The sequence below is a fragment of the Ascidia mentula genome, chromosome 6 (assembly GCF_947561715.1).
Source record: "Ascidia mentula chromosome 6, kaAscMent1.1, whole genome shotgun sequence".
In the NCBI taxonomy this organism is placed as follows: domain Eukaryota; kingdom Metazoa; phylum Chordata; class Ascidiacea; order Phlebobranchia; family Ascidiidae; genus Ascidia; species Ascidia mentula.
Window position 1 is genome coordinate 15,380,310 of NC_138571.1, and position 25,656 is coordinate 15,405,965.

The following is a 25,656-nucleotide window of genomic DNA, read 5'->3' on the forward strand; positions in this document are numbered from 1 at the left end:
AGGCAACACGACTGATGTTGATTTTGTGCCCAACAAAACCAAACGCCTTTGTATCGTGTACAAGCAATAGAGCCAGTCACGTTCGTTAGAGAGCTGCATACAGTGCCACAGTTGCGACCTAATATGTCTTATTAATGCATCTTTGCTGACTCCCTATGATCTTGTCAGCTAAATTGCCAAGCAAGATATCATCTTTCAACAAATCAAAACCCACCTTTCCATTTCAGGTGGCTGTAGGGTGGCGCTTGAAGAAGAGGCGGATCCTGATTGGCTGTTGCCGCTGTCGTCCTGTTTCTTTTTGTGCCAGGTGATTATCTCGTCGCGCATGACTGCGCGCAGCAAGCCCTCGAACTAACAAAGCAAGCACACAATACGATTTAAGAAAATTATCAAAATAAAAGCAATAAATTAATGTTTAAATACAAAATCTTACGATGCCTACGCAATAATGAAACAGAAACATGAAAGAATATAGCAAATGAAAATGTACCAAACACTCGTTACGCTTAGGACACTTTCTTCAACATAGTCTTGTCCACTGTTTTTCGCATGGAAATATAGCATCGGTTAAAACCAAGTGGCCAAAACCTTTTCCGAAACTCGCATAGCTCATAGATTTTAGCTCACCTTGAAGTTGGGCTGCAGAAAGCACCTGGCAGTCGCAATCATCGCCGCTGTGAGCACACTGCTGACACCTACCGGCGAGAGAAACTCGGCGATGTTGGGAGTGAGTCGGAAGGGCACGGGACGGTTTGCATTCAATTCGCCGCGGGAGTCGCTTATATCGAATCTGAACGCGATGAATGAAAGTTTCAACATTACTACAGCTAAATTCACGGAAGCAGAAAGACAAAAATGCGCCGAGAATCGAATCATGAGGTTTGGAAACGGTGTGAATGTCCACCACATGTAAAAGTTTAGTAGTATTCTAATGAATTCCTGGTCACGCGATCCTGTTCATCGACCGCACAAAGTCAAACCACGTTTTTCTTCGAAATGTTGTCACAAACACACACAACTCATGTGCCGAAGAAAGAAAGGTTAAGAAGTGGTTAAATACCCGGGAATTGTGTGAAATTATCCTTTACCCTAATTCATATTTATACAACAAGGCGGTTGCGGCGTAGTGGTTACCAAAAAAGGATGAACACATTTTGTTGTGCACATATAAGTTAACACGTGATTCAATGAAGTTTCTACATAATTTGTAAAGTGAGTCGCGACGCTAAGATTGCGGACGCTGCATTAGTTGGTTTAAAAGCTACCTTTTTCTGTGTGCAATTGGCCAAACGGCAACCAAGGTCCAGACAAATGCACAGAAAAGCACGAGACAGAATAAATGGAACAAACCAAGCCGATAATTTACCTGAAGTAAGCGGCGTGGAGGTGACCAGAGTCCTGCGCAATCTGAACCATTTCGGGTTTGAGTCGAGTCAAATAAAGCGCGAACTCCGCGAAACAAAGCAACGCTAGGTGGAGCGAGAGAGACTTGCGGAAGGTCCAATAATCCGTGGCATCGGGGAAGGCGTTGATTGCCCACTCTTTGAGCATGCTACGTGGCACAAGGTTGCTCTGCACGTCTTTGAGAATGTCTCGCAAGACTTGATGTGAAACCTTAGTGTGGGATTAAAGGTCAATTAGTATTTTGGCTAGAAAATGTTTGCAAATAACAATTTTAAGAAAAGATGATGATTTTGATTGAACGCACTATGTAGAATCGAATCTTTAACACACGAATCTTTATTAGTGTTTGTTTTAGATATCTAGAAAAACTTGTACGTTCCCAATTAGTTTGGGTGAAAACACTGTTTTCGGTCTTTATTTTGGAACAGTAAGACCTGTTGTTGCCTCAAACACATTGCATTAACACCCTTTATACATCATGTGTCATTTGCTTCACCCGATAAAATCCAACAATCCTACCTGCGAAGATCTTGCTTGAACCGTTGTGAGGCGTTCATAAAAGCGAGTGATCGGCGCGTCATGCTCCACTGATTTCTTCGTGCACCTGAGCAAAGTATTCAATTATGGTTGTGTCACATTTAAATTGTTGCGTCACAAATGGATAGTATTGATGTCGTCATCACAAAATGGCAGCAAATGGGCAAGAAGTCTCGTGAAGTCTGTGCAAACATAGTTGTACGTCTGCTGGCAAACTTGCTCTGACCTTATTGCAATGTTTGCACAACATACGTTCCACTACAGTCGCGTGGATTGCCATTTATCCTAGACTGTAGGGCCAAACCGGCCGTACGCACTGGCCTTCCAACAACAATTTACCAAAAATTAAACAAATGATCAAAAATCAAATCTAAGGTCCAAAGTTGCATTGATTGGTTTCCAATACAAAAGAAATCAAAACAATGATTGAACTCCAAGCGGGAAAAAAACTTGCGCTGCACACGGAAGTCGAACCCACAACCCTCGCACCTTATCTTGTAAATATCCAGCAGTGACAAGGAAGATGGGTTGTCCTCGACCAATCGCATTTGTGGAGAAACAGCGACCACACGTGGCACCGTGAAGAGTAGTTGGCGCTTCGCCGTCTCCTTCCTCTTCTCCAATCCGGGGTTGAGGAGTCGGAGGAGCTGGAGGACCCTCTCCTCTCTCCTGGACTCGATCAGGCATCCGTCGTTCATCACCTGTAGCGATTGGACTAGGTAAGTAGGCGTGGCGTGGGTGTATCCGTGAAGGGGTTACAATTGGGGATAGTTTATGTTGAAAACAAACTTACTTAAATACTTTTCTGTCCCAACTGCATTTAAATAAAACAAGACAAACATAAAAAATGCCAACAAACACTTTATTGCATACTTTCTCGAAAAAAATGTTTTAAATTTTTAAATTTGTAGATAACCACACTTACCAAGTACGGGTAGATTTTTCCATTGTGGCCCCGTATGTAGAGTCTTCGAGCGGCCGTGTTGTGTTTCTGAACCACGTGGACGCGAGGCATGAAACGCGCGATCTTCACATAGTAGTGAGTGTGCTTGGGCATCAGAAACTCGCCGGGAATTTCGACTTCAGCCGTGCTGGCGGAAAAGTTGCTCAGAAAGCGACATTTTTCTTCGATGAGAAAGGACTTTGGCATAATCTGTTGTTAAATGTGGAAATGATAAGCGGTGGACGGATTAAGGTGGTTATAGAATAATATTAGCCGCCACAGTCGTGTAAATGTTTCGTTTAAATTATAGCAACTACATACACGAGAATGGGAAAGAAAATATGACAAAAACATGCGTTAGGGGGGGCTTTTTGTGTTTTTCACACAAAAACAAAAACACACTTTGCCAAAATGGCCAGTTTATACATTAAGATTTTTTGTTTGTCTTGTCTGTACGCAAGCGTATAGGCGAAATCAATTTTTCAACTTAACCAAAACCACGGATTTTGCATAATTAATGACAAGTTACCGACCTTAGTTTTGGCTTCCAGGATTTTAATCCATTTCTTCAACTTCTGTATGACGTTATGTAGCTTCATTGAGCCAGGTAAACTGAAGTCGAAGTCGGTCGTGAATTGGGTTTTCATCTTTTGGAAAACCGGGTCTTGTGCGGTGGCCTGATATGCAAATTAATGCAGGTTAATATGACGTCAGCACGAAATGATTTAACACAATGACATGACGTAAAACAATTTGTTTGACTACAAATCGAATAGTAAGCCATTTTGCGTTGATAGTAAACTTCCGATTGTAAATGCTCTATATTTTGCCTCTATAGATGCTCTAAATGCTCTATAAGCATAATTGTTTTTGCCAATTTTGAATATTTTAGCTCTTTTTGTCAAAGGCTTTATTTCAAAGTTATTTCAAATTTCAAAAAATCATGCGGGAAAATTCAAAGCTTCACAGAGATCTCCTTGTTGTAAATAGAAAAAGACGAGAGAGTCACGGATCCAAAAAACCTCTTTAACTCGTAACAAAGTAATAATCACACCAACCTGCACCCTCCGAGCCAGCGACTCCGAAGCGGCGCTGGAGAAAGTCTGGGTGACATTTGAGACGTTTTCTATCCCAACTCCGAAGGTGGAGACGAGCTTACGGACAAAGTTGAGTGTGTGGGGGGTGATTTTGGCCCTGGAGACCGCCGATTTGTTTTCAAATGCGACGTTGTAGCATTTTGCAAGGCCTTGGCACAGTTGGCGGAGAACCTGCGCAAAGGCAACGTTTTATTGGGTGTTAAACTTGCATTTAGTCGCCACTTCTAATATTAATCAGAAATAGTTTTTTTTATAACAGTGACAATGCAATATTTGTATGTTTACAACAAAAGCATCCTAAATTGCCAGAACTTGGAGCAAAGGGCCAGAAAATAAATTTATATCGGATTTACCACAACACAAGGAAACGACCCAGGAGCATAACAAACTCGTTTCATTTTCCACGATTTTACATTCAGTTTTTATTCTTCGCAAAAAGGAATATATATATATACATATATATGTATATAAATTAACAACCGTTTACCTCTTCGTGCCAATTCTCCCTGAACCAGACCATCTGATCGACGATGCCCTCTAGTGACGAGAGGAGGGTGGGATGCAGATCCCTCTGCATGTGCATGATCCTACTGCATCTCCACATGGACGGCGTTGCTCGTATTGGTCCCCCATCGCCACCTCCGCCTCCGGTCGACGATTGGCTGGAACTGAGGGGCTGCGATTTCGCCTCTGCGCGGGAAAAAACGAGTCACGTGATTAGGAGCTCGAAGCTAATTAGCCGTAGCAAAGCATGACTTTTTTAAAAACATTTCTTGTAAAAAAATGGGAGATTTTGTTGTTAAAGTGGCCATACCTTGACTATCAGGCTGTAGCTCTGCAGTGTCCGATGTCTAAAAAAGGAATTTAATAAGTAAGTTTTTTTCCAAAAACGTTAGCTGTTTAAATTAAATTTGAAAATCGTAGTGTTGCTAATAATGGTGGTGTTACAAAATAAAAAAAGACCAATATTTAGCAATTAACAAGGCAAAAACAGTTCTCGCATTTTAAAAATGTATCAAAAACACTGGAATCTCGAACACTTTAATTTATTAAAAACAACAGAAATTTTGTACCTGGCTGTCAGTGGAGAGTTTTGGCTTCTTCTCACCGCCGGGTGTCGCCTCTGAGCTCTTGTACCTCTCCCTCTGTTCGATCTTCAAGGTTAAGTAGAGGGTGCGGATGGGGAAGTACACAGCTTGGGGATAAACCCTCGCCACCTAAAACATAGTAAAGTAACAGTTATTAAATAAAAGGGAAACAAATTGAAATTGGAGCCAAAGTATGAGAAATATGAGAAATAAACGTAAGAAGAAAAAGAAATACAAGTGATTTGAAACATTGTATGAGTTCGACTTGTTTTGTTAAACCAATGGACTGTAAGCGGCAACATGGCGATCTTTAGAAATAATTTAAACTAAGCAATTGCTACAAAGCCCGTTTATCACCCGAATGGTAAAACCCACGCTGATTCTGCTTATGTTGCCGGTTTGAATGGAAAAAGTATTTTACTATTCTGAATAGAAAATCCAAACCTAATATGCTGTTGATCATGTTAAGTACGTTAAGTAAACGTTTCGAACTCTTACTGGGTTCATCATCGAAAGAGTTCGAAACGTTACTAACTTACTTAATATGATCAACAGCATATTAGCTTTGTCTTTCCTATTCAGACTCATCAACTCCAAGTATTTTACTATTATTATCAAGTTAACGTTTCCATTAAATTGTCTGCAAATATCTAAACGAGGTCAGATCACGAACTCACGTGACTGAGAAGATTGAGAAGTTTTCCTCCGTGCCCGCAAACCAAACACGTGAGAAGTTGAGGAACCCACGCTAACCACTGGATGGGAGGAACCCCGACTGAATACTAAATATAAAAAAGCGTCATATTTTACCTGCAATTGCCAACATCAGCCAGGGCGCCTGACTTTATGCAAAAAGATAACATGCTCGTTATTCGTGAGCAGAAAAGCACGGGTTCAAATCTCTCTGAAGGACGTAGCCTTCAACAACTAGGCCTATACTCTCCATACATTAGTGTTTATAGGAAAACATGGATTCCAATAAAACGTACCTTATCCACGGCTTCGGCCAGTGTGCACTGCACGTCATCGTAGCTTAGCAACCAGATAACCTTGGCCAGGTACTTCCTCGACTTGTGCTCGTTCTGGTGACGACATGCGTGGAGGTAACACGTGATCGCCGACACGCCTGAGTGCTCCGTTGCGTTTGGAGGATTCCCGTTCTGAAAGACAGACCAATAAGCTATTATTGTTCTTGTTACGTAAGTTCCTATTCAGGTGTTAAAGGAAACATGGCCTAATTACTATAGTAGTTGCTATATTCCTGCAACGTTGGGTTCAGATTCTTTTTTGGAAACGTTGTTTATTGTTTCAAAACTTTCTTTTGGAACAACATAAAAAGTCATATGGTACTGGGCAGGATTTTTACCATGGAAATCACAAATTCTTAGATGACGGTATGGTTGTGACGTCAGAACGAGTTGTAATACTGTTGTTTGTGATAACATAGTTACAACGCTTTCAAGTAACAGAAAACGTTTTTGGATTTAAATCTCCAAGTTTCGAGGCGTCACGTTTCAACACCCGTCACTCACCTTCACAAACACCGATTCAAGATAGTCACCCCAGAGCGCCCAGGCTTTCACAAGGTGATCGTGCATTTGCACAGCTGCGGAAAACGCCTTGTTGGCCTCATCCGACTTGCCGATTTGAGCCAGGAACATACCCTTGAGGGCGTAGAATTCGGCCGTCATTTCGTGCGTGAAGTATTTAAGGTTGGTCGACTCGATCACCTCCAAACCCTGGGTAGGAGGAAAGGAAGCATTTAAAACGTGGTAATTTTGGGAAGGTTGCTATTAATACAAAAACATACGGTCATCAGAATAAGTGATTTTCGCAGTAAAATTTAATTCACGAGGAAATGAGTGTTTCGTATTTCTTCAAGGCACTTTACATATTCGCACCTGCATGCATTCGTTCTTTCCCATGACAGCGGCCATTTGCAGATAACACTTCACTTGCTGTCGAATCTTCTGGAAGCAGTCGACGATAGGTACGGAAGGTATAGCGTGGATGCGCGACAGCGAGTCGAGGGCTGAGTTGATCTGCCCGTGCTTCCGAGCCACTTTGCCGTAGTGAATGATAGCAGAGGCGGACGCATGCACCCCCAGCATAGCGTGAGTCGAATTGGGGTCCTGCTGTGACGCCGAGACTGTGTCATAGGCTTGCACTATCGCCTGTAGGTGATGTAAAATGAATTATGAACAATGTGTTCGGGATCGAGGCCTGTGTGACCAAATGGCGGGTGTTTTTTGGCAAGATGGTGTGAGATACAATTCAAAGATATTTCGAGAATATGTTTTAAAAACTTTAGTGTAAAGAGTCAGTTGGTTGTGAATGTTAAAGTTCAAAATCGTAAAGTAATAGCAGGAAGGCAACCTGGATTCCTAGCCATTTTTTAATGTTTCAATATCATCTCAAACATTTTGACAAACTCTAAAAAGACTTAGAATGAGATTTAGTTTAGATATTTATCGTTTGTTCTTTAACTCGCAACCTAAAGCTTTTTATTAAGAAGCTGAAATAACCCTTAACAATTCGCAGTAAAGTTTCCAAGTGAAAGTTACGTGTGCACAACTTAATGTTTTCCCGGAATTCGCTTCGTTCGTTTAATGCAAATCACCTGGTAGTGGTGATGCCTCCACGTGAAAATGTCACTCCAGTGCGAGAGGTCATCCGAGGTCATGGGCAGTCTGTTTCTCCAGGTTTTCACAATCGCTTTCATGTCGTGTAGGGAATTACTACGGCCGATATTACTCGGTTGCAAGCTCTGATGGACCTGCAATGTGGGAATAATTAAACTTATGTAAACGAATCCATACAAGTTATTGTATAAATACATTTGTTTGAGTTTAAACTGTTATTAAAACATATGGTCAGGTTTAGATTTTCAGGTTTTGTTTTTTTAAAGACTAAACCCACGCTGTGATGAGAAAATCCTCTTGGACGTTTTGGAGTTTTACTAGAATAGAATATTAGGGTGAATATGGATACGAGTGCCTAAATATCAGAATATCAAAAACACGGTATTCGAATCCATTTAAGCATTTTCGTTATTCGGATCTTTCAAAAAGCAGTGCCAGAATAGAAAAGATATAGATGGATGGGAGTACTTAAATATCCGAACACCAGCAACACAATATTCGAATCCCTTGAGGCATTTTCATTTTTCGAAATTTGTGTTAAAAAGAGCTTAACCCTTTCCACAAATTATCTAGTTTTTCATACACCGGATTTGTAAACTCGATTTATAAATACAATCACCATCAGGTTATTTCTATTTGAATTCGTTTGCAAGTTATCGAAGACAAATCAAACGAACCTGCGCCGCTTCCTGTAGCTCGATAATCTCCTGTGCAGCTTGCAACAGTGGAGTGTGAATGTGGGACACGATACGAGGGATTCGTTTCCATTCCTGAAAACATAAAGTTCGTGAAATTGCCGCACACAAAAAGTGACGTCATCGAGGAAGTAAAACTGGTAAATCTTGGACTCCATAACTAAACTCTATTGGTATCGGAAAGTGGTTGTTGCCTTACACACTTATATATTATTCGGTAAAAATGCACGTGAAAACATATTGGGAGACACGGTGTACCAGATTTTCGTATGGGATTTTTAAATTTACCTTGGAAAAATTTTTTCGGGAGGATTAAGTTTTCCTTTCTACCTATTTCCATAAAAAAAAAAAATCACGGTAACTCCGAAAACCCACCGCAATACAGTCGGAATTTATAATCGGAAATTACCCAAAATAATAACAAGCCTTAATAAAAATGATTACTTTAATAGCCTGGGAGCTCGCCATGTCAACCAGTCGTTCGATCAAATTCAAGTGGTGTTCGTCGGGATGGCAGATTGCCAGGAAACCCCGATACATATAAACTTTCCAAGCCATCTCCTTCGGATAAGACATTTCCACTTGCACGAGAGCGTCTAAGCAAAGAAATTGTTGAAAATGATAGTTTTTAAGGAACAACGACGATTGGTAGAATGTTGTAGAACATCAAGATGCCAATATCATTAAAATCTCGAGAATATAACTGGGATTCGTGCGCAGAATAACAAGGATTCGATTCGTTTAGAAAGAGAAGTTTAGAAGCCTATATTCTGGATATGCTAGCGAAAGTGTTTTCCAAATTCCAGATTTGTTTCAAACAAAAATTGTTGACGAGTATTTTTGTTGTAGTTTTACATGCAATATATAACTTTATTACATGTTTTGTTTGTTTTCAGGGTGAATTTGCTTTATTTTATTGCACATATCGTATGTTTAACCTCGAACACATTCCTACTTTTGTTGAGGAGACGCAGAAGATAAATCTGACCACCTCTCCCATATAATATTACGAACCTTTCATGTTGTTCCAATCCGGAAGCCTCCAAGCGCATTCCACGACAAGATGGGGATTGCAAACACTCTTACAACTGCCGTATTCGTTCAATATCTCCCACTGTAAAAGGAAAATAAATATTTAAAAAGTTAAAATTAATTTAATTCATTCAAAAGCAAATGCGTGGGTGACAAAGTCAGATAATTAATCACTTCGTTTTCCGAATGATTTTTATTTTCGATGAAACGAAAATATGTTTACAACACATCAGTGAACATACCTTGGTCTCATCGAAAGGTCAAATCAGCTATTTAGTTTAAAAATGTCAACTTTGTGAACCTCTGCTTTAGTCGCACTTTTGTTTCCTCTGCTTTAGTAGCACAAAGTACTTTTGTTTCAACAATAGCAATTTGCCTTACGTATAACTGTACAGCAGGGTAGTTTGTTGGAGTTTATTAATTACCTGGTTGAGTTCCTGACAGCATCTGATCCAATGATCCTCCCATACTTTGTACTCGGGGATTGCACCGTACGGGGCTGGCCCTTTGTTGTGTTCCTCACGGGCTTGCGTCATCAAACCCTCATATGTTGACTGAAAATGTGAAGCAGTGAGTGTCAAACCCGACTATATGTGTACTTAGAAAGCAGTTGTCCAATAGAATAAACTCCCCAAAAGTAAGTGTTAATTATTATGGCCAAGTGGTATCACACAATGTCAAGCACCTAAGTGTTTTGACCTTGTGGTCTGTTGCAACTGTCTGTGGCGCTGTGAGGAGCTGTGATGGTTTGTTTAAAGATATTTAACTAACTTCACAGTAGGAACTATTGAATTTATCACTTATTCTTGTACAGAACATCCCGAGTTCGTTTAAGTCTGAAAATCGCTAGTTCGAACCTTGGTGAAGGCGTTATAGCACAAGTTTCTCCGAAAGAATAAATGGGATGCTAGAAACGCCATCCTATTGCTGTGTTACTGTGTATAGAATCTATAGTCACCTGCGCTTGCTCGAAAAATCCCTGCTGCTCATAGGACATCGCCTTGGCCGTATCCGGATAAATACATCTCCGCTGCCACAGTCCAGTCCACATATCCTCTTCACGCAACAAGGAGTAAAGATCACAAAGCGCGTCGAGCACCTAACAAGGAACCAGTCAGATATGAGTTACTTATATAACTTATGTACACGATATGATGGTTTCATTTGGGTTGAAATGACGGGGGTCAGTCACTATACAAGAGCGCACGCTGGGTATTACAAGCACATCGACTAAAACTGCTTCATTCTGCCACCTACCGACTGTTGCTTGGCAACGATGGGGTCGGGTTCGTATCCAGGGGTGGTGATGGACTTGTTCTTGGACGGATCCAATCCACATTCTTCCGACATTTGTTCAAGTAACAAAGCACAACGGAACCATAAATTGTGCGTCCTGTCAACAAGAATGACCCATTTCAGGTGACTTTGCAAATGCGACGTATTGTGTAAATATTATATCGGACATTGAAAGGTTTTTATGCGAGCTGCACACAGATGGCCACTGTTTCGACCTATGAGGTCTCATCAGTGCAGCCTGGCCGTTTGGTCGGCAAAGTCGTCTAAAGAGTCACACCAAGCTGCACTGATGAGACCTTATAGGTCAAAACAGTGGCCATTTGTATGAAGCTCACCGAAACCATATTATTGACTCCATTTGCTTATATATATTGAAAGGTTTTATTTTAAAATATCACCTTACATATAATTACGGCTTAAAATTAAGTACAATTTATAATAAACTTTTCTCACGCCCAACACAACCGGTTTCCAAATATTACTATTCGCAATACGTCACTACTTGACTACAAATCTAATAGGTGTCGACGGGATTTGAACCCTCGCTCTTCCGCACTTACTTTCCGAGGTATTTAATAACAGGTGGTTTGAGAGGAATGCTGGGCACGCATGTACTTAAAGCCTCCACGATCGTATGGACGGCCGACGGTTGGCAATCTTGCTGCACTAGATGCGAACCACTGCACACGAAGGCGCTGATTTCTCCGCTTAGGATCTGTGATGAAACAAAGGGCACTGTTTCAGCATTGTAGGTACTGATTTGCGCTAAATTAGGATACAGATGTTTTGTGCATACGCCTAGTTATTAATGGTATGCAAAAAAACGTTTATTTGCTTAAAGAATACTGTTTTTATAGAGTGTATACTTTCTGCAGCACATTTTTATGGTCCAGGGTTTAGCAGTACAAGCATTTAGGTGCAGGAAAATGATACAATAGGTTTTAAACGTTGTACATAATTATTAATAAAAGGTTGCAATCAACCAACTCACAGATTGCTGTCTTTCGGTGAACGAAGCCCAAATTCTGGGGAAGAGTCGACACCAAACGGTGTGAGCAAGTTGCGAATCGTTGTGACAAAGCTGGGTGGCCGCCAACAGAAACGATGACGTGCGTGCCTCAGATAAAGACTCAAGAAACATCCAGTGTCTGGATGAGAGAAGGGATTTAATCAGACAGGGAAATTGAAATGTCGAGGTATTACATGGAGTAAATCTCCCAGGTCATATTTTTATTACAGTGTTTGCAAGAAGGCGCTTTTCGTTGTTCAAGTTTTTAACAAAATTGCAAAGATGAATATAAGACGACGGCAAAACGAACTGGCAGAGAAAAATAACGGCGACTGTTTTGCAAGAAACAACAACAAAAATCTATTAAGTTATAACCAATATGTGACGTCACAAAGATATATGACGTCAGAAGTAATATTCACTAAAATTTCAAAAAAATCGTAACTTGCCTGGTGATGATTTTATTGAGTTGTTGGGTCGCGTCACTTGCCTCCAGAGAAGCGGAGGCTTTTTTGGAGGATTCGGAACTATCCTGCTTCTTGTCAGTCTCCTCCTCCGCCTGATCCATCATGCTCTCAACCTCCTGAAGAGGACATGATTTGAAATAATTTTTCATCCTAAATCATCAATTTTTTTTTATTTACACGAACCCGAAAAATATGCACACGGAATCGAAACGCTACAGTTTAAAACCTAATATTCGGAATTAATAAAATTGCACCCGAATACTATCACACGGAATCGAATAATACAATTATATAAAATCGACCCAGTAAGATCCGAAAAATCATACAAATATCGATTTGAATACAAAGGGCGGAATCAATAAATAGGATTCTAAAACAAAACAAAATTAATAGAATTTTACAGTATAAAAATACCTGATACGGAATCGGAATACCCAGTTGCACAACATAATATTCGGAATTAATAAAATTGCACCCGAATACTATCACACGGAATCGAATAATACAATTATTTAAAATCGACCCACTAAGATCCGAAAAATCATATAAATATCGATTCGAATACAAAGAATCAATAAATAGGATTCTAAAACAAAACAAAATTAATAGAATTTTACAGTATAAAAATACCTGATACGGAACCGGAATACCCAGTTGCATAACCTGATATTCGGAATTAATAAAATTGCACCCGAATACTATCACACGGAATCGAATAATACAATTATTTAAAATCGACCCACTAAGATCCGAAAAATCATATACAGATCGATTCGAATACAAAGGGCGGAATCAATAAATAGGATTCAAAAACAAAACAAAATTAATAGAATTTTACTGTATAAAAATACCTGATACGGAATCGGAATACCCAGTTGCACAACCTGATATTCGTAATAAGCAAATTACCGAACCGAATACAAAACCGAAAATCGCTTCACAAACTTACCTCCTCCTTAGTGTCCATGTCGATGTCCATTGGCTCCGTCTTGACCTTGGCAAGGGCGTTGAACGCGTGACGTTCTGACCCGTCGGCCAGGTTGATCACGTGGGTGATGGCCGGGAGCAGGAAGGGACTTCCCCGGCCGATGATCGGGGAGTCGCGGTCACAGACGTTGAAAATGAGCTAAACGACAAGTTAAGGTCATTGTGAGGCTGAGGGTTCTATGTGATAGTAAGAGTGCTTCCAGGCCAGCAATGTGATTGTATGATTGTACAGGGTGGCCTGTGGCGGTTGAAGGGTTAAATTTTGCCGAACATTGCAAACCGCAACAAATTTAGCTCGCCATTGGTGCTGTTACAAATTGCTACAATGCATTTTTTTTCCAACACAACACAATTTTGACTGTTTTTTCGCTGCTAATTATCAGTGAAAGGCAGTGGTGACCGAAACGTCAGGATATGCCTCTCAATAACAAGATAATAGTTTTGGCTTCACCAATGTTTGTCGTGTTTTCAGAACAAAACGAAACAAATTTTCAGGTTTAAACAAATTACTGCCTTTTTGACGCAAAAAATTTTGCACAAAGAAATATTTAATCAAACAAACCAGCAAAACAACACTTAAAAAGGACAAGCAGAATAAAACTAAATTTGCTTGCTAAACGCAAGTATGTACCTCAATGCATTGCTTGATCCAATAGTGCGATCCCATGGCCTCCCAGTTTTGCGAGCAAGTCATGTAAAGAAGGCGATCGAAGAGGTTTTTCCGCACACTGTTGTCAAACACCTCGAAAAATGCCTTTCTCGTGGATGGCTGCGTGCACCTGAGACCGGCTAGGAAGGCTGGCTCCAACTTGCTCGTCAATTCGCTCCCACTTAGGGTATCGTCTCTGCGTTGGATTACATGGTCGATTTAAGAGAGGGTTTTCCCTAGGGGGAACCCTGGGAAATGTACTTCTTGCGAATGTTGTTTTTTAGACTGGAGGATTTTTTTAGTATTCGCAAGAAAGAAATTTGTGCTTTAACGATCTTATTTTGCATCGGTGCAAAAATTGTGACATTCTAACAGTCACATTCGGTGCTTATGTATTATATACAGCAGGCCTTCGCGTTAAAAGTATAAAAAAATGTAATAATATTTTTGTGTGCAAGCTCGTTTTCTGGCAAAAGAGGGTTTACGGTCGGTTAGAGCGAAACTAGATGAAACCTTTCTGTGTTAATCTGTTCCAGCAAACTCCTCACCTATAGACGTAGTTGACGAGCTCCAAAAATCCAGTGTGAAGTTCGGTCTGGTCGGGAAACCTCTTCTCGATGTTCATCAGCTTAATGAGAAGATGGGACTTTTCACGTAGGGAGGGAGATTGTAATGTCTCGCCTGGAACTGACGGCTTCATCTATGAAATAAAAAATTTTCAACCAGAAGCTAGATTTAACCAATTGCGTTGAGCTAAATGATTGGGTTTGTGACTTGATTGTCACCTCAGGTTTAGGGCAGGGGTGCAAAACTAAGTGTGTTTCATGACATCACCTTTTTTGATGGTGATGTCATAAAAAGCGTTGAATTGTTGGATCTAAATCAGCGTACGATTAAGGACCAAAATGGGAAAATCCATTGTAGGTCAAAATCCCCCCACTTTGGCCGTTAACCAAACCCTGCGTTGTGAGTCCATGGTTTAAGAGGGTTGGATTACTATTTTAACACTAACATTAGTGGATTTTCCAATTATGTTGCATTATGATACCTCAGACGCAGCGGCAGCTAAAACGTTCTCTTTTTAGCGCCAAAATTTAAACCAGCCAATCACCTTCAGCCACTCGTCCATGATGCGAATGACAGCCTTCATGAGCTTGGCGTCTGGTGACTTCTCGATGATTTGCACCAGGATGACGTTTATGAGAGTCTTGCGTGGTTCCTGACCCATGCTCGTGATGCGGTGCTTCACCAAGTCGAGACACACCACTATCAACTCACTCAAGACTGCAAGAAAAGTGAAACGTTGTTTTGTATTGAAATTGGAAAACGCACACAAGTATATTGAATTTTTGCACCCGTACAAGCGCTTTGACAAGATTCCGTCTAACCATTTTTTTAAATCTAGGTAACAAAGGAAAACTTATTTGAATATTAAATATTCTGGGTGTTTGGTCATGAATTTTAATGGAAACTCAGATGCCCTTTATTTTTGCCATTACTTGATGATCAATTTGACTACAGGATTTTTCACTTTACCTCAAATTCTCAACGCATACCCGCGTTTTCTGTATAGGCAAGCAAAGAAAATTAACAATAAAGCAAAGAAAAACGTACTTGGGTTTGCTTCGGTCGGCTGTCCGGCCTGCTGGTGAGGTTGCAAATGCTCTTTCACCAACTTCTGGAAAGCCTTGACGAACAGCGCCATCATGTGGTCGACGTAGGCGGGCGTGTGGGCACAACACGATTTAAGGATCATCAGGGTTGAAAAAAGTCCAGCTGTGAGTTGGGAAAGAAGATTTGAACACAAAGTCTGACATTTTTACGGACGCAGACTAATAAAGTTACCTCTGCACAAAATTTGTAGCACAATCGACATATTACTTACTAGCTGGAGGGCTCGCGGTTGACTTTTCATAACTTCCCAAGCCTTCCAGGATGGTTTTTCCCACTGCCGAATACAACACTTCCAGCTCCCGTTCCGCTTCGGTAGGCACGCGTCCGACGTCACGCGATGACGCAACACTGCCTTCGTCGCTAGATGTAGCTGAAGCGGTGGGGGGGAAAAATCCGAAAAGTCGCGTCAATAAACCGTGCACCGACCTTGTAACCTGTTGGGATGTTATACGTCAGAGTTGGCGAGATTATCAGTGGTAAAGATAGTTCGATTCTGATTACAGGAACAGAAAAATCACCAATTTTAAACTTATTTGCGAAAAAACATACTGAAATATACATGATTGTTTAAAGGGTTTTCCTAAAAGTTGCAAGATAGTTCAATAGAAGTTAATATTTTGAAATGAGAGCATGAGTAAGCAAAAAATGTCGTCACAAACCAACCCCTTGGCGCTATGTATTGAACATACTACATCACAGTATAAATTACAACCATATTACAGCCCAAGAAACTGACACAAAAACAAACCTTAACGTTGGTGGAAACCATGCAGGCAGCAATTCCCCTCTGTAGAGGTTTCAGCGTAGGGATGACCGTTTCCTTGGGAATGAGTGATAATATCAGGTTGAGGAGTTCCAGAGCTGTGCAGATGTTGCCCACGTTACCCTGCACAAGTTTTGTTCAAATGAAGGTGTCGTAAGCTTTCCGTGGAGGTGTAACTAAGCGTTGTCGCAAAGTATCCTGACTTGGGCCGATTTTTAAACTTTTTTTTATATTCTTAACTATTTTTTCACGTTTCGTTTGGGCCCATGGAACCCCTTAACTCTGTGTCCCATCACCAATGGAATTTTTTTTGGACATTTTTTTGGTGGTGACCACATACAAAGTGAGCCTATAATCACTGAGAGTTTGGGAAAGTCCTGTGGACCCCGTCGATAGGTTTCTGAGAACCTTTAGGGGAATCCCCCCGTTGAGAAACTCTGCTTTACTTAATTTAAAAAAATAATACTTGTTTGGAAATATAACCACAAGAAACGTCATTAAATTTTAAGCAACAAGAAAAAAAATGTCCGAACGAGTCAGTCTCACCCCTCCCTGTTGCGGAGGGTCGACAGTTTGCAGTAGTTTGTCCAACCAGAGAAGATGAAGCTCAGAGTTTGGCCACATTTCCGGTCGCAGGCCGCTGTGTAGGAGAGCCACGCAACGACGCGAAAGCTGCTCCCCAGCCGATCCACCACTCTCATTCACCTGGTTAACAGAAACCTTTCACACGAAAGCACGTGTTTGTACGGATTTAAGGATTAGTTTGCTGTAGGCAGTTGCTGACACTGTTTCAGTCAATCAGGTCTCTCAGTACGAGCATGGTCTTGCCGGTTAACTAGTTAACAGTGTGCAATTTACTGAACATTGAGGTTTATTTGCTTTTATATGATCAGGTTGGTATTATATAGGAATTAATTTTTCGACCTATAGGCATCGTCAGTACTCTACTCAAATAGAAACATAAACAAGCAACTATATATTGTATCCAATTATGCTTTCGACAATTATTTGATCGAATGGCTGTAGTTTTTGCCCGTAGCCCAAAAAAGTGTAAATCTGTGGGTCACCTGACAAGTCATGCGTAACAGGAAGTTGATGACGCTGTCAGAGTGCTTCTTGTCAATTCGAACCACTGTACCCGGGGCTTGGGCAGATATCGATGTCTGTGGCTGCTCAATTTTGATGCTCATCGCACCGACAGGTTGAATCAATCGCTTAACTGGAAAGACAGGGGTCTAAAGTATTGCGGAACACCTTATTGGGATTTTTGTAAAAGTAAATGTTTTCTGCGGTTATTGAGTGATAATGAAATACTTTTTGGAATTACGAGTGTTGAATCTCTTAGGTTAACATCAAAGAGTCGGATCAATATACTCCGCTTACTTACGGCCACACAATTCTAGGACCATTTCACAACTGAACTTTTGCAACAAATTTTTGTACTTTAATCAAAACGAAACATCCCCTCAAAACAAAATCTACACTTCAAAAAAGTTATTTTTCCTCTTTTGTATTGTTTTGTTTCTTTTTTCATTGATTTTAACCCTCATTCCGTCAACGAATGTCAGAATTTCCACTCAGGGACATATATCCAACATTAGTACCGAGAAGACAACCCATCGCAGTTAGTTCTAAGTCGGATAACTCAGGTGATGGACCTACCATCGTTCCCTGGGGAATCCCCTTCTTCCTCCTGAATGCGCCGTTTTTCCCATTTAATCAAAACCTCCGCAACTTCGACCGCCAACCTGAGAAAATTGCTTGTTATTAAAATATGCGCGAGGGTAAATTGGGCCTGAATCGGCGTGAAAAGCAACCTGCGCTGTTCCATGTTGGTGTTGGGAGCGAATCCGAGTCTCTGCATCGATGCGACCATTTGTTGGATTAAACCTCCGTTTACTGGGTAATAAACCTTAAAAAAGGTTGCATGGTTAATTAACTGTTATTGGTGTTTAATAAATAACGCTAATAAACAAAAAATGTTATTACAACTCAAAATAATGAGTCGCAAAACGCCAATCTTTATAGCCTTTATATGTTGATCTTTTAAACATTGTTAAAATCAAGACAATATTCCAAAACGTTATTCAAAGACAAATTAACAACCGATTGCCGCAAACCAAATAAAGTCCAGCAACACTCGATCAAATTACCAACCTTGCAGTGTCGTACGATGAGCTGTAGAACGTGCATCAGTTGAGCAAGGGTGTGACCTTCCTCCACTATAATTTTACGAGTCCAGTGTGTTAACATGTGGTTGCCATCCTCCATACGAGCTGGCATGGCCGGAGTCAGGACGTCCAAGGCCTGGCGAACCACAACGCGAGCCTCTACTGCGTGCGCCTGCAGTAATGTTCAGAAAGCGTTGAATTTGTAATGAAATAAACCAACGTTGAGGCTACAATGACGTCATGGGCAATTCAAAGCGTACTCTCAATAAGTGACATCAAATAACCATAACTTAATGCAATCACTTGCAATGCAAGCCTTGAAAAATTACAATCCTATTACCACATATTGATGCCATGCTACACCCTGGACGATCATTATTTGTGCAAAATATACAAAACCACCAACGAAAATACCATCGTGGCGTCATCATTACGTAGTACGGGAGAATTACCGCAAGAAAAATACTTTTGAAACAATTTGAATAAAATAGGACTAGAAGATCAAAATAAGCAAATTAAAAAAAGACAAACATTGGGATGAGGATCAATTCTATCCTCCTCCTCCTCCTCCTCCTCCTTACCTTGAGTAGGGAGTAGAAAGTCTGGAGGACGATCCTCTTCCGGATGGCGAAGCGAGCGATGATGTGAGAGAGCAAGAGGTGACCGTGATATTTGGATGCGGGATCCACGCAATTCCGAGGCAGGAGACACGGCCATGCGAAAGTCATGATGCGTCTTAACTTGTTGCCATGGCGTTTATTGGTCGGATCGTGGATGTGGGGGGATGCACGCTCCACCAGAAGTGAGAGGAAGCGGAGGAGTTGGATCTGAACCGCATCCGGAGCCGCGTACGGTTTTTCGGAATCGACTACCCTGTGGTGAGAATGGAGTTCATTAGGGAGCGGGTTCGAATCCCAGCGTTGGTGCGGTTTTTATTTTATACTTTTTCGGTTTATTTAACGTTAAACAAACTAGTTGGACGATCAGTGAGGTTTAATCCCGCCACATGTTGGGTACCCGGTAACCTTTGTGGTTTTATCGGATGCCGGTTTATTTTTTGTGTTTATTTTTCAACTGCGTCTAATGTTTTTGCGCAAAATGCAAATGATTTTTTTATTTTAATATTTTTATTTAGCACGACGCTTTTTTGCATTGATTTGCACATAAGTACAAACTTGTACTGATTCCATTAAAAAAACTGCAAGAAAATTTGTGCTGATGTGGTATTGGCCATCTGACTGCACAGCAATACAGCAAGTACGTCCACAAATCGTCACACAATTCGAACAAGCGTAAAACCGCCCACCTATTGATGAAGACGCTGATGCAATCGTTCGGGTTGTCGACGTCCGGATTGGGGGAACCACCGATAAGTTGTTCCCCTTCGCCGTGATCGAAAGCCCTCTTGAAGATGGGGATGAGGATGTATTGGATCGAGAGAGCTTTGAGGTCGGACGGGAAGTTCTGATCGTGGTAGAGCTCCACGAACTTGAAAAAGATCTGGAAACGGAAAGGGGAAATTTGAGATAGGTTACGAGGGTTTGACTACTGCATTGTTACATATTTGATTTTTGGTTGTTCTTCCAAATGCCACTGAACTATAATAATATTACATGCAATGGCATGATAGGCAGGATCGACCCACTGCGCAGGTCCTTGCTTGGCGATCACAACTAAGGCTTGGCAGCCCAAAAACCTCATGATAGTCCACAAACATGGATAAAAATATAAAAAAAAATCAAGCATATTTATTTTTATATAGAATTTTAGATAGGATTCGATTCGAAATTTAGCGAAAAATGGAGGCAACAACTCACGTTTCTTTTCTGTTGGATCGTGTACTTTGCCGGGACATGTTCGTCGAACCATGAGCGGAGAAATTGAAAATCAGCGAGGTTTCGGGCTGCAAAAGCCCGCAGGAGTTGGAATTGAAGCGCGACCTCTCCAGGTTTAATTGAAGCGTACTTGAGAAGGCATTTGCATAGGAGCCGGGACTCGTCAAAACGCGTTGTCAGGTTCGTCTCTGCAAAGCACAAAGTTTAATTCTAAAAATGTAGATGCTAGTTAAATAGGTTTAAGGTAATTGACACATGGGTTGCAATACAGATTACAATGACTTTCAATAGAAATGTATAACTAACATAACCAGTGTAAACGGTTTATCCAAAAGATACAGAAGAAAAAAAATCCATTTCCCATTAAAAAAGGCCAAAAAAATGAATAGAAATAAGCTCCGCAGCAAAACAACTTAATCAGCAAAGATTTATGAACCTTTTTCGTGTTTGAGGTGGAAGGAAGGGGTTGTCCAAATTTCATGCAGTTTATTGACCAGTGCCATGTTGTGGGTGAGGAACTCAGCTTTGTGCTTTGCCAGAATCCAAGTTATCTGAAAACAAACAGGAAACAGTAAGTTGCTTTGCAGACTAACACCCAGGTTTTGCAGAAGTTTCGCAAAGGTAGTTTTGTGACAAGTAAATTCACAAAAACATATGTGACGGGGCCAGCGTTTCACACAGCTTGCGGCCAAGCCACATTGCGTTATTCCGTCCATAATAAGCACCCCCTTTTAACGTTTTTATAACCAAAAATCAATAAACACACAAACCAATAGCACGACACAATCTATACATTTGCACCAGGTATGATGATGGTATTGCATCTGTAACTGAAACGACTAAAAAAAAGGCTTCCGCTGAGGTTTGAACTCATGACCCTCCAGGGATTGCTAGCTCCTTGCTACTGTAACGCTACCTTTTTCTGATTGGCAACATCAGTCCAGCCCCTGACCCATATACCAAGGTGAAAATCTGATTCGTGAACAGGATATCCAGGGTTCGAATCCCGGCGTGGTTAAAAACATTCTGGTTTTTCTTACCAGTATTCCCAAGTACTGGAACTCTGCGAACTGGGAGTTTGTCGTCACTAAATCTGATCTCTGGCTGAAGCAGAGAGTCATAATCCTCGCCGTCTTCTTCTCCATCCGATCTCGAAGGATTTCCCCGTTCTTATCTTCTCTCTTCAAGAACGCGATCTGTGCGTGGAGGGGGTTGTGTTGATTATAGAAGAAATATGCGCACAATTGACAGATTTTTTACACTGGATTAACACTGAAATAGGATTTAGGTCAAAACTTTTTCGGGTTTTTCACACATGGAAGCATTTTGAAGTCTTTTTCGGGCATAAAGCTGGACGATTTTTTATCTCAAATTTCCATCGGAAAAGTAATCAATCACAGTTCTACTGGACTGGAGAAAGTTGTATTTTCATCAACTACACACTGCAATTAAGTTTGTCTCGCAAAAACACCAATAAAATCTTATAGGTTATGAGTCAGGCGCCTATGTAAAGGTGATTTCCTCCCGAAAAATCACGGTATTTCTTGAGATTATCAAAGAGTTCTAACATCTGGTTCGCAGTTCTTACCAACATCCTGTTCCAGTGTCGATCCGCTGCGTGGACTTCGTGGAGGAAGATATTGAGAGCAGCATCCGGATGTTTAGTGAGGAAGCAGAGAAGCGGCTTCCTTAGTGGGCTCCCAACCTCCATCATCAAACCTGTCTCCGTCTTCACCGTCAGAGCGATGAGTGGTTCGATGAGAGTCTGGGAGCAGGAGTTTGAATTTTTATATTTTTTTTGCGGATTTGGATTTTAGTTTTTTTGGATTCTTTTGGGAAAAATAAGTGCGAAAGACTAAAATATCAACCCTCTGTTATTTGTTTGTTTGTGAGATTTTAATGAGAATTTTGTTCTTATGTATAGAGGGTAGCTGAGAGCAACTAGTGAAGCGAATTATAATGAATAATTGTAAGGGTAATAATATAACCACCGAGAGAAATTTGACTTCAAATCTACAAACGCTACCAAAAACACTTGCACCAAATAGTAGCAACGAGTTGTATATAAGCGCCAGTCGCAAAGCACATTTTGCATAATTTTTCGACCGCAAACCGCCGTTTTACTCAAATATTCTGAAAATTCCTTTCGCTACCGCCACGGGGCAGATCAAGCACTGCACTCACTTGAGGCGCCAGAGGGATTAAATGGAATATTTCCAAGATGGCGGCGCACAGCTTGAGTTCCTTTGACACGTCGACTTTGCCGTCCTGCTGGGCCTGCTGCTGTTGCTGCCCTGCGGGGCCTGGCGTCGTGGGCAAACCTCCTTGAGATGACGCCTGCTTGTGCAGAGCAGCCTCCAGCCACTTATTGAGGTGGGCAAAAAGTTGTTCGCACAATTTTTCGTTGAAGGTGTTGGGGAACAGGCGCGAGAGAGCCGCTAGGTGGTGCACCACGCTAAGGGTCAGGTTTCTGAAAACATGCAATAAGGAATGTAACTTAACTTTTTGTGCCGATTTCTCGCCATTATGTTTAATCTTTTTGTTTTTTCTTGTTTTTTCTTCTATTCTTTTTTTGTCTTTTTGCTTCCTTTTTTCTTCATAGCGTCCTTTTTCAATAATATTAACAACAAAAAAATGCAATACGAAATGGAGGTCGATTGGTCAAAGTACTCGATCCATATTTCAAGTAGAAAACCTGATCGGGTATAGCGTAATTTTTTCAATCCGTTTGCAGAGATTATGCAATGCATGACCGAACAACGCCCAGGCAATACATGAACCACACAGACCAGTACTGTGACCTTTTCTCAAGTAAAATTGCCGGTCGTAAAACCAGTTTACGCTACGGCAGGTTTCGATTTACAGAAACGAAATTCACACAGTAATGTTTCGTAATTCCCTATAATACAGAAAAGAATTGGTTGTGTAGCTAAACGGAATTACAATATCCAAATGCTGAAGAACCACGACATGTTGATAGAATGTCAACTTGCCATAGTTGTTTTGAATCGTGATACTGACGATGGTTAAGTGAAGGCTAAATATACAAATATATGAAAAAACACAGCAACAAATGAGTTAAGAGTAATTGTTAATTAACTTGTTGGATAAATCAGATACCGAGTATTTGCTGCCCGTAAGACTGTTTGGAGATTCCAATAATTATGTAAAGAGTTCATGCCATACAACATTTGATCCAACCATAGCGTGAAACGACCTTCAAAGGTCGTTGCCCACACACCTGTAGTCGCCCATTTTGAGGAGGGTCGGCCTCATCGCATTGTGGACGACGTCAGTTTCTATCGGCTTTCCTTCAGCTTCTGTTCCTTTTAGGAACTGACTGATGCATTCCTCAGCCGTGGTCATAAGTTCTGAACTCTCAGAACCGAGTTGCTTGAAAAGGACGTTGATCAACTTTTCCTTCACCTAGAAAATAAACTTGGTTTAATTACTGGGGCTTTGTCCCTTTGACTCGGTTTGGGGGTTCGTAATTTTTGTTTATTTTTATTTAAACGAGGTATTAGAATCTAATTCATATTTTTTTTTTTAATTTTAATTCATTCAGTAAAGTTCGTTTAATTTTTTTATGATGATTGAAAAAAATACTTGTTACGAAATTAACGTGCGGTTTTACTCCTAACAACTATCGTAATAAAATTAAACATGGAATTATTTACATCAAAAATTTATTTTGAAACTGCCTTAAATCATAAATTATTTTAGGCAAGCAGCAGACATGGCCACTGTTTTGACCTGTCAGGTTTCTTCAGTGTGCACTGTGTAAAAAACATTGTGACGCAATATTGGGCATTATTTACCTGTGGGATATAGTATAGGACTGAGAGAGCCTTCATGGCACTTATTCTCAGTGGAATTAGACTTGAAACACTTTTGTAGCAGGCCAGCTTTCTCAATGCAGTATCGTCCGCCTCGCAAATATTGAACAGTTCGGTGAAGAAAACCTTTGAATAAATAAAGTTGTGTTTACCATGACAGTGTTTACCCGGCGTTAACCACAACTTGCGTTTCCCCACAAAAAAAGAAGCAGCCCATCTTTGACATCGTCTGGAATGCTTGTAATTGTTACTAGTGCAGAAAAGGAACACTAACTTTTTCGTTATAGAACTGTTTTGTAATTCGGGGGACAAATCAACCAAAAAGCTTCTACGCAAAAAATATTAAGGCTGATAAAACTGTATTATTACCATTTTCCTTCTAATTTGCTTAAAAACCTATTTTCGTCGCAACAAAATTTTTGACATATTTAAATTGTTTGGCATACTTCAAGTCACTGTGTCTCATAGAAGTTCTTAAAATTGGGTTGCAAAGAAATTTTCCATTCAAAATGAGGTTTTAGAACAAAAAAGTTTACCAAACCCCGAATTACACCCGCGCGTCTGAAGTTACCTTATGCTCCTTAACCGACAAATCCAGCGTAAACAGCCTTGGCCTCAGCGAGTTGCAAAAAGTATTTCCATCCATCAAACCGATCTGCGTATTGACCGGTTGGTGGCGCAAGAGGTGCTTGCGTGGCGGGATCATGTCTGCCAATACGTCACGGTGGGGAGTCATGATTTCAGCCACGGTGAGACGTGAAGTTTCGGCAAGAATATTGAGGGAGCTCACCGCCTGTGATGACAAACGTGCTCATAATAAGGTTATAAAATGAATGTTTACCTGCAAGTTTTAATAGCCTTAAAAATCAGATTCACATTGTAAATGGTTTAAAAACTGAAGCGAATCGACTAAATATGGCATTTATTTGGACTGTTTGAAGTGCATTTAGTGGTTAGACTTACTTGCTGTGTTATAACAATGTTTTTGTTTTCACCTAATTGTTGATTTTTGCCAACCACACACCGTTTAAATTTTAACTCTTTACAGGGCTGCCATTACTATAGTCAGAGATGCCATACCGTCCTCACTTGCAAGAAATGTTCTTATTTTTAACTTGATATCTTTATTTTTAAGCATTTTTTGCTGTTTTAGCTCTGGCGCCCCAAATTAGCCCCGTATGTTCCGGCGTTCTGTCAATATTATTTTTCACCACAAAAATGGTCATCATGTTTTAATTTATTTGAAACTTGGCATCATTAAAGGTAATTCCTTTTCCAGCCGTCCGTACGTCAGGATACGGATCAATGACAACCTTATCTAAATTCCCATTTAATCTCCCCTAGGGGAATGTGATACGATTGACCACAACTTGCAACACAGACCTGTTCACGAACGAGCTGATTGGGTGACGTCACTTCGCGAACCAACTCGTGCATGACACGGTTGAACGATGTCTTCTGAAGCGTGACGACATTTTCGTCTTTTGCGAGGTCTGGAGGCAGAGGTGAAGCACACTTTACCAGCAGGTCC

At 40.7% G+C, this 25,656-nt stretch overlaps 1 protein-coding gene across 1 annotated transcript in view; it reads right to left on the reverse strand.

The window, feature by feature from the left end:
• LOC145906519 (transformation/transcription domain-associated protein-like) overlaps positions 1–25,656 on the reverse strand; it is a 45,996-nt gene that overhangs the window by 416 nt on the left and 19,924 nt on the right. The window contains exons 28-75 of the mRNA XM_082993950.1: positions 25,509–25,655; positions 24,697–24,918; positions 24,108–24,251; positions 23,531–23,715; positions 22,474–22,759; positions 21,878–22,054; positions 21,330–21,485; positions 20,726–20,840; positions 20,272–20,477; positions 19,761–19,954; positions 19,036–19,327; positions 18,441–18,626; positions 18,101–18,195; positions 17,946–18,031; positions 17,351–17,502; positions 16,830–16,988; positions 16,269–16,406; positions 15,732–15,954; positions 15,461–15,622; positions 14,958–15,130; positions 14,395–14,546; positions 13,829–14,042; positions 13,160–13,336; positions 12,193–12,326; positions 11,726–11,882; positions 11,295–11,449; positions 10,696–10,831; positions 10,397–10,537; positions 9,864–9,992; positions 9,421–9,520; positions 8,851–9,002; positions 8,389–8,481; positions 7,690–7,845; positions 6,971–7,243; positions 6,602–6,808; positions 6,059–6,229; positions 5,747–5,851; positions 5,055–5,198; positions 4,796–4,832; positions 4,469–4,671; positions 3,943–4,152; positions 3,418–3,561; positions 2,867–3,094; positions 2,431–2,642; positions 1,924–2,008; positions 1,367–1,614; positions 628–790; positions 215–351 (exon numbers count right to left, since the gene is read on the reverse strand). Of these exons, the coding sequence (XP_082850076.1) occupies positions 215–351; positions 628–790; positions 1,367–1,614; positions 1,924–2,008; positions 2,431–2,642; positions 2,867–3,094; positions 3,418–3,561; positions 3,943–4,152; positions 4,469–4,671; positions 4,796–4,832; positions 5,055–5,198; positions 5,747–5,851; positions 6,059–6,229; positions 6,602–6,808; positions 6,971–7,243; positions 7,690–7,845; positions 8,389–8,481; positions 8,851–9,002; positions 9,421–9,520; positions 9,864–9,992; positions 10,397–10,537; positions 10,696–10,831; positions 11,295–11,449; positions 11,726–11,882; positions 12,193–12,326; positions 13,160–13,336; positions 13,829–14,042; positions 14,395–14,546; positions 14,958–15,130; positions 15,461–15,622; positions 15,732–15,954; positions 16,269–16,406; positions 16,830–16,988; positions 17,351–17,502; positions 17,946–18,031; positions 18,101–18,195; positions 18,441–18,626; positions 19,036–19,327; positions 19,761–19,954; positions 20,272–20,477; positions 20,726–20,840; positions 21,330–21,485; positions 21,878–22,054; positions 22,474–22,759; positions 23,531–23,715; positions 24,108–24,251; positions 24,697–24,918; positions 25,509–25,655 (7,961 nt within the window). The remainder of the gene's footprint in view (positions 1–214; positions 352–627; positions 791–1,366; positions 1,615–1,923; positions 2,009–2,430; positions 2,643–2,866; positions 3,095–3,417; positions 3,562–3,942; positions 4,153–4,468; positions 4,672–4,795; positions 4,833–5,054; positions 5,199–5,746; positions 5,852–6,058; positions 6,230–6,601; positions 6,809–6,970; positions 7,244–7,689; positions 7,846–8,388; positions 8,482–8,850; positions 9,003–9,420; positions 9,521–9,863; positions 9,993–10,396; positions 10,538–10,695; positions 10,832–11,294; positions 11,450–11,725; positions 11,883–12,192; positions 12,327–13,159; positions 13,337–13,828; positions 14,043–14,394; positions 14,547–14,957; positions 15,131–15,460; positions 15,623–15,731; positions 15,955–16,268; positions 16,407–16,829; positions 16,989–17,350; positions 17,503–17,945; positions 18,032–18,100; positions 18,196–18,440; positions 18,627–19,035; positions 19,328–19,760; positions 19,955–20,271; positions 20,478–20,725; positions 20,841–21,329; positions 21,486–21,877; positions 22,055–22,473; positions 22,760–23,530; positions 23,716–24,107; positions 24,252–24,696; positions 24,919–25,508; position 25,656) is intronic.